Source organism: Falco biarmicus (genome assembly GCF_023638135.1).
Source record: "Falco biarmicus isolate bFalBia1 chromosome 13 unlocalized genomic scaffold, bFalBia1.pri SUPER_13_unloc_1, whole genome shotgun sequence".
Taxonomy (NCBI): Eukaryota; Metazoa; Chordata; class Aves; order Falconiformes; family Falconidae; genus Falco; species Falco biarmicus.
The window spans coordinates 60,236-69,910 of record NW_026611656.1 but is presented as its reverse complement, the minus strand read 5'-3'; the positions used below and the strand labels follow the sequence as shown (position 1 = coordinate 69,910).

The 9,675-nt window shown below is 64.7% G+C and overlaps 2 protein-coding genes across 5 annotated transcripts; one reads left to right on the top strand and one right to left on the bottom strand.

Moving 5' to 3' along the window:
- Positions 1 to 1,327: 1,327 nt before the first annotated feature.
- On the top strand, positions 1,328 to 4,358 carry TNFSF14 (TNF superfamily member 14). 3 transcript variants are annotated; one of them, XM_056325880.1, is made up of 4 exons: positions 1,328 to 1,661; positions 2,035 to 2,074; positions 2,608 to 2,646; positions 2,976 to 4,358. In XM_056325880.1, the coding sequence occupies exons 1-4, from the start codon at positions 1,428 to 1,430 to the stop codon at positions 3,386 to 3,388; spliced, it is 726 nt and encodes a 241-aa protein (XP_056181855.1). In that variant the 5' UTR covers positions 1,328 to 1,427; the 3' UTR covers positions 3,389 to 4,358. The 3 variants fall into 3 exon arrangements, with proteins under 3 accessions (XP_056181855.1, XP_056181854.1, XP_056181853.1); XM_056325879.1 differs by lacking the exon at positions 1,328 to 1,661 and adding an exon at positions 1,728 to 1,975 and having other exon boundaries at positions 2,012 to 2,074; XM_056325878.1 differs by lacking the exon at positions 1,328 to 1,661 and having other exon boundaries at positions 1,729 to 2,074.
- A 997-nt stretch (positions 4,359 to 5,355) lies between these two features.
- LOC130143231 (uncharacterized) lies at positions 5,356 to 9,463 on the bottom strand. Of its 2 annotated transcripts, XR_008819691.1 has the most exons (4): positions 9,221 to 9,463; positions 7,634 to 7,667; positions 5,918 to 6,593; positions 5,356 to 5,842 (listed from the first exon to the last, which is right to left on the bottom strand). XR_008819691.1 is itself a non-coding variant. In XM_056325903.1 (3 exons), the coding sequence occupies exons 1-3, from the start codon at positions 9,446 to 9,448 to the stop codon at positions 6,172 to 6,174; spliced, it is 684 nt and encodes a 227-aa protein (XP_056181878.1). In that variant the 5' UTR covers positions 9,449 to 9,463; the 3' UTR covers positions 5,356 to 6,171. The 2 variants fall into 2 exon arrangements, 1 of the variants encoding a protein (XP_056181878.1); XM_056325903.1 differs by having other exon boundaries at positions 5,356 to 6,593.
- Positions 9,464 to 9,675: the final 212 nt, after the last annotated feature.

Genomic DNA, 9,675 nt, shown 5'->3' with positions numbered 1-9,675 from the left:
TCTTATCTGGCAGCACCAGGCACGGCCTTGCACATGCGTGGGGCGTGCACATGGGTGCACGTGTGGGTGCAACTACGTGGCTGCATGCATCCATGCAGCTGCAAATGCCTGTGGGTGCAAGGGCACACGTGGGTGGCAGGGGAGTGTGAGCACTTACACAAGTGCATGTGCTGGGAGCACGAGCACATGTGTGCACGCACAAGCGGGTGTGTGCATGGTGCAAAAGCACACTGCAATTGTGCGTTTGCACGTGTTTGTGCACTAGCATAAGTGTGCCTGCATGGGAGCACAAGTGTGTGCGTGCTGGTAGCACAAGCACATGTGTGCACGCATAAGCGTGTGCATGCGTGGTGCCAGCAGACATTGGCACAAGTGTGCATGCACGCTGCAAGTGTGTATCTGCATGTGTTTGTGCGCTAGCGTAAGTGTGCATGCATGGGAGCACAAGTGTGTGCGTGCACAGTGGAAGCATGTAACAGCACGGGGGTCTGTGCACGTGCACAAACGTGTGTATGCATGGTGCAAGGGCGCAATAGCATGAGTGCCTGTGACGTGCACGAGCACGAGTGTGCATGACCCGGGTGTGCTGTGGCACAAGCGTGTGTGAGGGCACACATGCACGTATGCTTGCACGGTGCTGGTGTGTGGGTGGTGCAAGTGTGTTGCACGCGCGTGTGAACATGTGCACGAGGGTGTTGTGGGGTGCAGCTGGTCACCTCTGTGTCCCCAGCCCTGGGAACCGGGCGTGGGGGCGGCCGGGAGCCCACGTGTGGTGGGAAGTGTCACCCCCCCCGTGTCACCCCCCCCCATGTCACCCCCCCCCCGTGTCACCCCCCCATGTCACCCCTCCCTGTGCCACCCCTACCTCTGTCACCCCTCCCCGTGTCCCAGCCCGCACCCTGGGACCACGTGACCGCTGGCTGGGAGTGTCCCCAAGCTGTCCCCAACACCCCAGGGCCACCTTGGGGACAGAGGGGTCCCTGATGTCCCCAGCTGTGGAGGCTCTGGGGATGAGGACACCGCCCCACCCCCACCCACCCCCTCGTGGCCTTGGGGACGCTGGGAGTTCTGGCGACACTTTTGGGGTCACTGATGTCCCCCAAAGTGGGGCGATGCGGTGGCACCTCCGCGGTCCCTGTGTCCCCATGGGGACACTGCAGGGGACACCACGGGGGTGGGGACATGGAGACCCCCTGGGGGACACACATGGGGGACAGCGGTGGCACCAGCAGGGTGGGGGATGCCACGTGGCCGTGTGTGTGTGTCCCCCCCCGCTGTGTCCCCATGACAGGGGGAGCCACCCCAGGGTGGTGACACCAACGGGTGACGTGGGCCCCATTTCCTCCGGGGCCGCACAGCGGGTGCAGGTCCCTCGGAGGGAGGGTGACACGGCGGGTGACACAGCGGGTGACAAGCCAGGGTGGCCCATGGGGGACGGTGTCTTCGCCCTGGCAGGGCCCTGGCCACCATTGCCCCCCCCCCGGACCCCCCCGGGTGCCACCACCCCCCTGTCGACGTGGCGGCGGCGACGCTGGGGGGGGTCTTGGGGACAGTGGGTGTTGGGGACATTGGTGGCCCTGGCACTGGTGGCGGTGGCGGTGCAAGGCTGGGTGCTGGCAGGGGTCCGGGGGGAGCTGCAGAGGGTGACGACACGGCTGCAGGTGAGAGGGGACATGGGGGGGAGGGGACACATTGGGGACACGGGGGATTTGGGGACTGGGGGGATGGGGACAGTGTGGGGACACTGATGGGGACAGTGGGTGACACATGGGAGGGGGCTGTGGTGGTTCACACGCGTGTGCGAGTCCCTGTGTGCCCCCTTGTGTGTCCCCATGTCCCCTCTCCTGTCCCCCTGTGTCACCCCGGGGGTGGCCCCGGGGACTGCCGTGTCCCCGCGTGTCCCCTCGTGTGTTCCCAGGTGTGTCCCCTCATGTCCCCGTGTGGTCCTGGTTGTCCCCGTGTGCCCTCGTGTCCCTGTCCAGCCTCGCATCCCCGTGTTCCTGCGTGTCCCCTGACCCGTGGGGGTGTCCGCAGGTCAGTGGGGACCAGCCGCTGTCGGAGAAGGTGCTGCAAGGTGGGTCCCCAAAACTGGGTCCTGGGGACATGGGGGCCACCACCCTGGCGACATGGGACCCCCAGCCCCCAGCCCTAGGGATGAGGGTGCCACCACCCTGGGGACATGGGTGTCACCAACCCAGGGTCAGGAAACACCCCCCACACCCTGGGGACCTGGATGCCACCACCTTGGGGACATGGGTGCCACCACCCTGGGGACATAGATGCCACCAGCCCAGGGCTGTGGGACACCCCCCCTGCCACCCTGGGGACCTGGATGCCACCACCTTGGGGACATGGGTGCCACCACCCTGGGGACATAGATGCCACCAGCCCAGGGCTGTGGGACACCCCCCCTGCCACCCTGGGGACCTGGATGCCACCACCTTGGGGACATGGGTGCCACCACCCTGGGGACATAGATGCCACTAGCCCAGGGCTGTGGGACACCCCCCTGCCACCCTGGGGACCTGGATGCCACCACCTTGGGGACATGGGTGCCACCACCCTGGGGACACCAGACCTCACCCTCTGCCCGGGCTCCCTTTGCAGACCCCCCCCCAGCTAAGAAGCCGGCGGCTCATCTCATCGGTAAGGGGGGTGGGGGGGGGGATCCCCCCAACCTCGGGGGGGTGGGGGTGGGGGGTCCCCAACCTCGCGGGGGGTGTGGCCCAGGTGCGGGGGTCCCTCTGGGGGGGGGGCGGGGGGGGGTGTCCACCGGGGGGGCGAGGTAGGGGCTGGGTGTGTGGGTTCCCCTTACCTACAGGGGGTGCTGGCAGGTTTGGGCGCTCAGCACCCAGGATGTCGGGGTCCCCCTATAGATGGGGGGGTGCTGGCAGGCTGGGGCTGCCCAGCACCCTCAACCACCCCTATCCCCCTAACCCCCCCCCCCTCTCCTCTTCCCCCCCTCCCCCCCCCAGCCGATGCCACCATCTCATCCCAAGCCAACGGGTCCCTTCGGTGGGACCCCACCAAGGCGTGGGCCTTCCTGCGGGGGCTGGGCTACCAGGGGGGGTCCCTCGTTTGCCACCAGCCGGGGCTCTACTTCGTGTACGCCAAGGTGCAGCTGGGGGCCCCCGCGTGCCCCGCGCCCGCCGCCACCCTCCACGGCATCCACAAGCGGACCCCCCGGTACCCTGGGATCTTGGACCTCCTGGTCAATAAGGTGGTTTATTGTCCCCAAAGCCGGGGGGGTCCCTGGGCCCGGCACAGTTTTTTGGGGGGGCTGGTGAGGCTGGAGAGGGGGGACGAGGTTTTCACGCGGGTGCAAGCCCCCCAGCTGGTGAGGGCAGTGGATGGATCCCGGTCTTATTTCGGGATGTTTATGGTGTGATTTGGGAGGGGAGGGGGGGTATGGGGGATTGGGGGGGGGCTGTGGCGGGGGGGTGGGAATTCTCCGGTGGCTCGTATAGGGTTGTGCGTGGGGTGGAAGTGGGCTGATGACGCCCCAACCTGATCCATCGGGATGCCTGGGATTACCGTTGGAAGCCTGCTGGGATCCCCTTGATCCCTCCTGGCATCCCTGAGGGCCATGGCTTGGGGGTTGGGGTGGGGATTCTCCGGTGGCTCGTATAGGGTTGTGCGTGGGGTGGCAGTGGGCTGATGACACCCCACCCTCCAACCCAACCTGATCCATCGGGATGCCTGGGATGATCTGCTGGGATCCCGTTTATCCCTCCTGGTAGCCCTGAGGGCCAGGACTGGGCAGAGGTGTGTGCATGCATATTGGTGTGGATTCTCCAGTGTCTCGTATAGGGTTGTGCATGGGGTGCTGATGACCTGGACCCTTCAGACCCCCAATCCTGACCCACCTGGAAGCCTCAGTCCCTCCCAAGAAGCCTGTGGGAGGCCCCTTTGACCACCCCCAAAGTCCCTGAGGCGCAGGACTGGAAAGAAGTGGGGATTCTCCGGTGGCTTGTATAAGGTTGTACACAGGATGCTGATGACCTGGACCCTTCAGACCTGGACCCTGACCCACCTGGACCCCTGGGTCCTTCTCTGCAGGACCCCCAAGACCCCACTCACCACTGCCCCCCCCCTCCAAAATCCCTGAGGCTCTGGACTTGAGAGCAGTGGGGATTCTCCAGTGGCTCGTATAGGGTTGCACACAGGTGCAGCTAGTGCCTGCCCCCCTCCTGGAACCCTGGGACTCCTCTTTACCTATTTATTTGTCACGGGGGGGGTCACTCTGATATTCAGGGTGGGCTCCCCAAAACCCCTGATCTCCCCCCCCCCAAAGTGGGGGACCCCCTGACACCCCCCCCCCCCAATCCTGAGCCAAAAATAAAAGCGAAGAGAAACTGCCAAGTGCCAGGATTTGACGGGGGGGGGGAGGGGGAGCAAGGACAAATTGGGGGGGGGGGGTGTCTGGGGTAAATTTGGGGGTCTCGGGTAGATTTGGAGCTGTCAGGGCAAATCTGGGGGTGCAGGGGCAAATCTAGGGGTCAAGGGGGGGAATGGGGTTCAGGAGGAATTTGGGGAGGGGGTGAAAGGCAAATCTGTGGGGATGAGGAGGTATTTGGGGGGGGGAAGCCAAACCACCCACCCCCCCAAATCCCCCAGTACCCTTTGCTCTTTGGAGTGGAGATTCTCTGCTGGCTACCATGTGCCCCTCCTTCCAGGGGTGGGTGCAGGACTGGGGAGGGGGGGAAAGGGGGGGGGGGGGCAACGGGTAATTGAGCCCCAGATTTATGTGTCGTGCCCCTCCCCTCCCCCAGGATCCCCTCCCCCTCCTCGTGCAAGAGGTGCACGGCCCTGGTGCGATGCACCACGGGGAGGATTTCCTGCTGCTGGAGACCAGATGAGGCCATGGGGCTGCGGGGGGAGGAGGGGCCCGTGGACCTGGCGGGGGGGGGGGGGGGGGGGGAAGCGCCGTGGGTGTTGCCCCCCCCCCCCCCCCCCCATTTTCCTCCAAGGGGCAGAGAAAGTGGGTCACGGGGCGGGGGAGGGGTGGTCTGCGTATGCACGTATGTTGGTGCACATATATGTGCATTTGCACGAGTGTGCATGCATACACGCACATGCAGCTGCATGCATCTTTGCATAACTATTTGCACACGCATGCGCACGTACAGCTGCATGTGCGCTTCCACATGGGTGTGCATGCATAAATACATGCAGTTGCATGCACCGTTGCACACCTATTTGCACACACCCGTGCATGTACACACGCGTGTGCATGGACTTGCACACACATGCAGAGCTGTGCATGCACACGTGGCCCCCCTGGCGTCCAGGCCAGTGACACCCCTGGGGTCCCCCCGTTTTTGGGGGGCAATTAAGACCATTTTTGGGCACTCGGAATCATAAATAAATTTATTAAACAATAAATAAAGTGGCTCCAAGCGCCAGGTAATAATTTAGGGGGGGAGGGGACCCCCCGGCACCCCCCCAGGCCGGCTGGGGGAGAAGAAGGGGGGCTGGGACCAGCAGGGACCCACCCATCTCTGGACATGGGGGTGTCCGTGGTCCCCAAAATAGGCGTCTGTGACATCCCTTGGTGTCCCCAAGTGTCCAGCACTAGGGTCCCCAAATGGCCGAGGGCCCTTGATGTCCCCAGCCCCCAGGCGGGGGGGTCTCCAGCCCCAAATAGTCAAGTATAGGGGGTCTATAATGTCCCTCGATGTCCTCAACCTCCAGGTCTTCAATGTCCCTTGATGTCCCCACACCTCCAGGCATGGAAGTCAACAGTGTCCCTTGATGTCCTCAACCTCCAGGTCTTCAGCATCCCTTGATGCTCCCAAATCTCCAGGCATGGAGTCCAACAGTGTCCCTTCATGTCCCCAACCTCCAGGCATGCAGGTGTCTCGAGACCCAGATCTCCAGGCATGGAGGCCAACAGTGCCCCTTGATGTCCCCACACCTCCAGGTCTTCAACATCACTTGATGCTCCCAAATCTCCAGGTGTGGGGGTCAACAGTGCCCTTTGATGTCCCCACACCTCCAGGCATGGAGGCCAACAGTGTCCCTTGATGTCCCCAAATCCCTGGGTGTGGGGGTGTCTTGGGACCCAGATCTCCAGGCGTGGAGGCCAACAGTGTCCCCTGACATCCCCAACCTCCGACCAGCAGGCTGACCAGCCCCCAGCCCCACTCCTCACCCCCTGGCCACCCCCTGTCACCCCCCAGCGATACGCAACAACCCCACGAAGTTGCCCTCCCGCTCGTCCTGCGCCAGCTGCCATGTGTCCTCAGCCACGTTCTTGTCCAGCGCCAGGCTCAGGACGTCCCCAGGTTGGAGCTGCCCAATGGCCTGGATCAATCCAGAACGTTCCGGGTTGGATCCTGCACCTCCGGCCAGCACCAGCGGGATGGCGAGCAACGGGCGCTGGGAGCCGGCGCGCCAGAGCTGGAGGGTGACAGTGCCGGGGGGACAGGTGGGCGCCGTGCAGGTGAGGGCGAACTGGCCGTAGAGGAGGTAGAGGCCACCTGCTGTCACCCGCAGCTTCCCCGCTGTCACCTGCACGTCCTCGCTGAGGAAGACGCCGCTGATGCCTTCCTCGTAGCGCCAGCTGGGTCCTGAGGGCAGCGCCAGCGAGCCTGGGGGGACAAGAGAGGGGACAAGAGGGTGGGTGGGTGCTGCGGGTCGGGGTGGGTGCTGCAGCCCACCTCGGGGTCCCCAGGGCACGGCGGTGCACCCAGGGGGACCTGGGATGGCACCAGGGGAGCACAGGGATGGAGGATGCTCCGTGACACCCCAGGGATGGAGGATGCTCTGTGACACCCTGGGGACCACAGGGATGGAGGATGCTCTGTGACATCCTGGGGACCACAGGAATGGAGGATGCTCCGTGACACCCCAGGGATGGAGGATGCTCTGTGACACCCTGGGGACCACAGGGATGGAGGATGCTCCGTGACATCCTGGGGACCACAGGGATGGAGGATGTTCCGTGACAACCCAGGGACGGAGGATGCTCCGTGACACCCTGGGGACCACAGGAATGGAGGATGTTCTGTGACACCCCAGGGACGGAGGATGCTCTGTGACACCCTGGGGACCACAGGAATGGAGGATGCTCCGTGACACCCCAGGGATGGAGGATGCTCTGTGACACCCTGGGGACCACAGGGATGGAGGATGCTCCGTGACATCCTGGGGACCACAGGGATGGAGGGTGTTCCATGACAACCCAGGGACGGAGGATGCTCCGTGACACCCTGGGGACCACAGGGATGGAGGATGCTCTGTGACATCCTGGGGACGGAGGATGCTCCGTGACACCCTGGGGACAGAGGATGCTCCGTGACACCCTGGGGACCACAGAGGCGGAGGACACTCCATGACAACCTGGGGACACAGGATGCTTCGTGACACCCCGGGGACACTCCATGACGCCTCGGGGAGCCCGCGGCCGCACCGACACCCCCAGATGCTCCAGCCTTGGGCTGACGTTTCCTCTCCGAGGGCAGAAGGAGGAACCCGGGTGACATTTTCGAGATGACTGGCCAAGCCACCTCAGGCCGGGGTCCCCTCCCCCGTCCTCCCAGCGAGCCCCTCACCACGGCCTCGGGTCTGGGCACCCCCCCACCCCCTCCCAGCGAGCCCCTCACCGTGGCCACAGGCCGGGGGGACTTACCAGCGCTCAGCAGCATGTGGGCGGCCGTGGCAGCCTGTGAAGGAGAGGAAAGAGCGTCAGTGGGTGGAAGGACCCAAGTGTCCTTGTCCCCATGGGTGTCATGTCCCCGTCCCCCCACCCCCGGTGAAGGGGAAGTTGGGTGTCGCATCAGGATTTGGGGACTTTCCAGCACCCTGCTGGGTATTTTGGGGGGTCCCCAGGGGGAGGGGTGACCCCTGGATTTGGGGGGGGGGGGTGATTTGGTGCCTTTGGAGTGGGAAACTGAGGCAGGGAGGGGTCTGGTGCATCTGCCTCATCCCCCCCGGCGGGGGGAGGGACACCCTGTGGGACCCCAGGGACAGGCGGAGGGATGGGCACCCTGGGTGGATGGAGGGATGGACACCTGGAAGGATGGGGGGGAGCCTGGGTGGGTGGGCAACTGGGTGGGCAGGTGGGTGGGTGGACATCCAGAGGGATGGACAGATGGACACATAGGTGGATGGACATCCAGAGGGATGGATGGACACCTGGACGGATGGGTACCCAGAGGGATGGACATCCAGAGGGATGGCCAGATACCTGGACAGACAGACACTGGGACAGCCAGGTGGGTGGCCACCCAGACAGTGGGATGTCTGGACAGACAGACATGTACACAGACACATGGACAGACGGACAGCCAGATGGATGGACACAAATATGGACAGAGCCCTGGACTGATGGACAGCCAGAGGGATGGACAGACCCCTGGCCAAGAACACCCAGCTGGGTAGACACCTGGAGGGACAGATGGACAACTGGACAACCAGGCACCTGGCCAGAGGGACACCCAGCTGGATGAACACCCGGGCTGACGGACAGACGGAAAGATGGACAACTGGACGGACCCCCTAGCTGAGCATCCCCCTGGATGGGGGCAGCCCAGGTGAGCAGACACACCTGGGCACCAGGAGAGATGGACAGACACCAGGACAGATGGACAGATGGATGGACACCAGGACAACCAGGACAGATGAACGGACACCTGGACAGATGGACGGGCAGACACCAGGATGGACAGACACTTGGCCAACCGGACAGATGGATGGACACCTGGACAGATGGACACCTGGACAATCGGAAAAATGAACACCAGGACAGATGGATGGATGAACACCTGGACAGATGGACGGACGGACACTTGGGCGACTGGACGGATGGACACTAGGACAGACAGACGGACATTTGGGCAACCAGATGGATGGATGGATGGACACCAGGACAGATGGACGGACACCTGGATGACAGATGGACACCTGGACAACCGTACAGATGGGCAACTGGACAGATGGATGGATGGACACCAGGACAGATGGATGGACGGACACTGGGATGACAGATGGACACCCAGACAACCCAATAGATGGACACATGGACACCAGGACAGATGGATGGATGGACACCTGGATGACAGATGGACACATGGAGAACTGGATAGACGGATAGACACTTGGATGACAGATAGACGGACACCAGGACAGATGGACATCTGGACACCAGGACGGATGGACACCGGGACACCAGGACGGATGGACAGACACCAGGACACGGACCCCCCCCCGTGCCCACCTGCGGCGGGGCCCCCCCCGGCAGCGCCCCCAGCAGCGCGGCGGCGGCGGCGGCGGCTCCGAGGGCGGCGGCTCCGAGCGCGGCCAGAAGCAGCAGGAGGCGGCGGCGGCCCCGGTCCCTGTCCCGGTCCCGGTCCTTGTCCCCGTCCCGGTCCCGCGGCAGCGGGGGGGCTTCGGGGTCGGCGAGCGGCGGCATCGCGGTGGGGGGAGGGGAGCGGCGGGGCCGCATTATAGAGGGACCGGGGGGGCGGGGCGGGGGGGGCGGGGAGGGGCGGGGACGGGGAGGACCCCGGGGGGACCGGGGGTGGGGACAGACCGGGACGGGGAGGGGACAGACCGGCACCGGGGGGGACCCCGGGGGGAGACACAGACCGGCACCGGGGGGGGACCCGGTGGCACCGGGGAGGGGACAGACCGGCACCCACCGGGGGGGGGACGACCCGCTGGGACCGGGCG

Coding starts and splice junctions, on each gene's coding strand:
- TNFSF14 (XM_056325878.1), top strand. CDS start 1,768: ATGGGAGGGGGCTGTGGTGGTTCACACGCGTGTGCGAGTCCCTGTGTG. Junction 2,075..2,607: donor GTCGGAGAAGGTGCTGCAAG/GTGGGTCCCCAA, acceptor CTCCCTTTGCAG/ACCCCCCCCCAGCTAAGAAG. Junction 2,647..2,975: donor GCCGGCGGCTCATCTCATCG/GTAAGGGGGGTG, acceptor TCCCCCCCCCAG/CCGATGCCACCATCTCATCC.
- LOC130143231 (XM_056325903.1), bottom strand. CDS start 9,448: ATGCGGCCCCGCCGCTCCCCTCCCCCCACCGCGATGCCGCCGCTCGCC. Junction 7,668..9,220: donor CGGGGGGGGCCCCGCCGCAG/GTGGGCACGGGG, acceptor TCTCCTTCACAG/GCTGCCACGGCCGCCCACAT. Junction 6,594..7,633: donor CCACATGCTGCTGAGCGCTG/GTAAGTCCCCCC, acceptor TTGTCCCCCCAG/GCTCGCTGGCGCTGCCCTCA.